Raw genomic sequence first — 1,829 nt, forward strand, 5'->3', positions numbered from 1 at the left:
CCGTTAACGATTTGCGCGTAGATCGGGTTGAAGTCAGGTGACATGATCTGAATGTATCGTACCGTTACGGTGGTCTGTAGAGAAGAAAAGTATTCATTTTTTCTGCAAAAACTCTTTCATTATGCTTACCTGGTTTTTATTTGGAGTGGAGGTGAACGTACGTATTACAGGCGTCGGGCGGATCGATTGCGAATTGATCGAGCTCGAATAGCAACTCTTAAGATCCGACGAGAAGGAACCGTACGTAAATTCTGTTGCACTTGCCAAAGAAAGAAGCAGTAAAAAAGCAACAAGTAATGCTTGCTGAGGCATCGAATGCTTTTCCTTATGCATCTTATTGATTATTGAAATGGCACTAAAATAAGACATGTGTTTGGCGAGGATTTTATAAGCAGCCGCTGTAATGCAATAATCGGTACAAAAACGCATGAAAAGCTTTTGTTGGCGCCAAAACCCACGGCACCAAAAACTGATCAGGAGAAATTCCGAAAGTAAAAGACCAATTGACCGCAATTATTCGGATACGTCTTTGCACTTGACCGGTTTGTATCTCTGGTGCGTTTCGTGTCGTTTGGTAAAACCTGCTTCAAAGCTTTTGTACATTTTCATAATTGAAATGAGAGAAATATCACTTATTTTGCACTACAAAAAGCGTCTTGTTTATGTAGCCCAATGGATGTGTTTGAAGAGTGTTGAAACATTAACTATTAAGTAGTCCGAAACGTCTTGTTCGAGGCCCACATATGACTAGGTCTTGGACCTACACGAACTGCCATTTTAATGTATCTGTCAAGTAACTGTGAAAATTTCAACCAGTGGAATGTAATTGGAATATGATTTAATCACAACATTGAGATAAACTTACATCTAAGGTGGGGGATTATTTTACTGTTCTGATCGCAAGCAGACATGAAAGATTCGCTTGAAAACACGCGATATGACGCACATTGTGTGTTATTTCATATTTCGTGCAGTGTATTTCGCTGAGTGATCGTTACGTTTGTCGACTTTTATACACAGTTATTCTCAAAAAGAAAACAAAAAACGTTGGATTACTAAAAAGGTGTTTTGTTGTTTTTATTTCACTTATTTTTCCATGCTGAATTTTTTAAGTGGTGACTAAACAATAGATCCGAACGGCCACATTCAAATATCCACCGTGAACCGATGAAACAACAATATCCGTTGAGGTTGCAGTGGTCCCCCCTACGCCACCGTTAGCAATCTGCGCGTAGAACTTTTTCAGATCGGGTGACATGATCTGAATGTACTTTATCGTTTGCGTGCTCTGTAAAGAAGGATGATATTAGGTTGCTGTAGAACGGTAAACCGTTCCAATGTGTTTGCTTACACTCGGTGTAAAGGAAAACGTGCGGGTAACAGGCGTCAGGCGGATCGATTGCGAATTGATCGTGTTCGAGTAGCAAATAACAAGATTGGACGAGAAGGAACCGTACGTAAATTCCGACGCGGGAAAGTTGGTCCCCGTTTGAGCACGGGCCAGAGGAAGTAGCAGCGAGAAAGCAGCCACAAGGAAGGGTAGTAGCGGCGCTGATCGACAGGCCATGTCGCGACTCTGGCTTTTCGATTGAAGCTATCGAAAAGTACTAAGCCGTGGACCGAGTGTCACTTGCTTTTTATAAGTGGCCAAAGCTTTGCAATCCTGGTGACCTCAAATCAGCCAAAACAAAACACACACATACACACAATTACGTACCATCCGCCAGTGGATAGTTCCACACGATAAAGGCTCAATCGATGGCAATGATCTTGGGCGCTTGTTTGGTTGTTTCCTTGCACTTGACCGGTTTGTTTGTCGTACATTTCGA

General features: G+C 41.9%; 1 protein-coding gene across 1 annotated transcript; it reads right to left on the minus strand.

The window, feature by feature from the left end:
- Nucleotides 1–1,056: 1,056 nt before the first annotated feature.
- On the minus strand, nucleotides 1,057–1,596 carry LOC133392201 (uncharacterized). The gene is made up of 2 exons (XM_061651670.1): nucleotides 1,352–1,596; nucleotides 1,057–1,288 (listed from the first exon to the last, which is right to left on the minus strand). Exons 1-2 carry the CDS (start codon nucleotides 1,565–1,567, stop codon nucleotides 1,109–1,111), a joined length of 396 nt encoding a protein of 131 aa, XP_061507654.1. The 5' UTR covers nucleotides 1,568–1,596; the 3' UTR covers nucleotides 1,057–1,108.
- Nucleotides 1,597–1,829: the final 233 nt, after the last annotated feature.

This window comes from Anopheles gambiae, chromosome 2, assembly GCF_943734735.2.
Source record: "Anopheles gambiae chromosome 2, idAnoGambNW_F1_1, whole genome shotgun sequence".
NCBI classification, from domain to species: domain Eukaryota; kingdom Metazoa; phylum Arthropoda; class Insecta; order Diptera; family Culicidae; genus Anopheles; species Anopheles gambiae.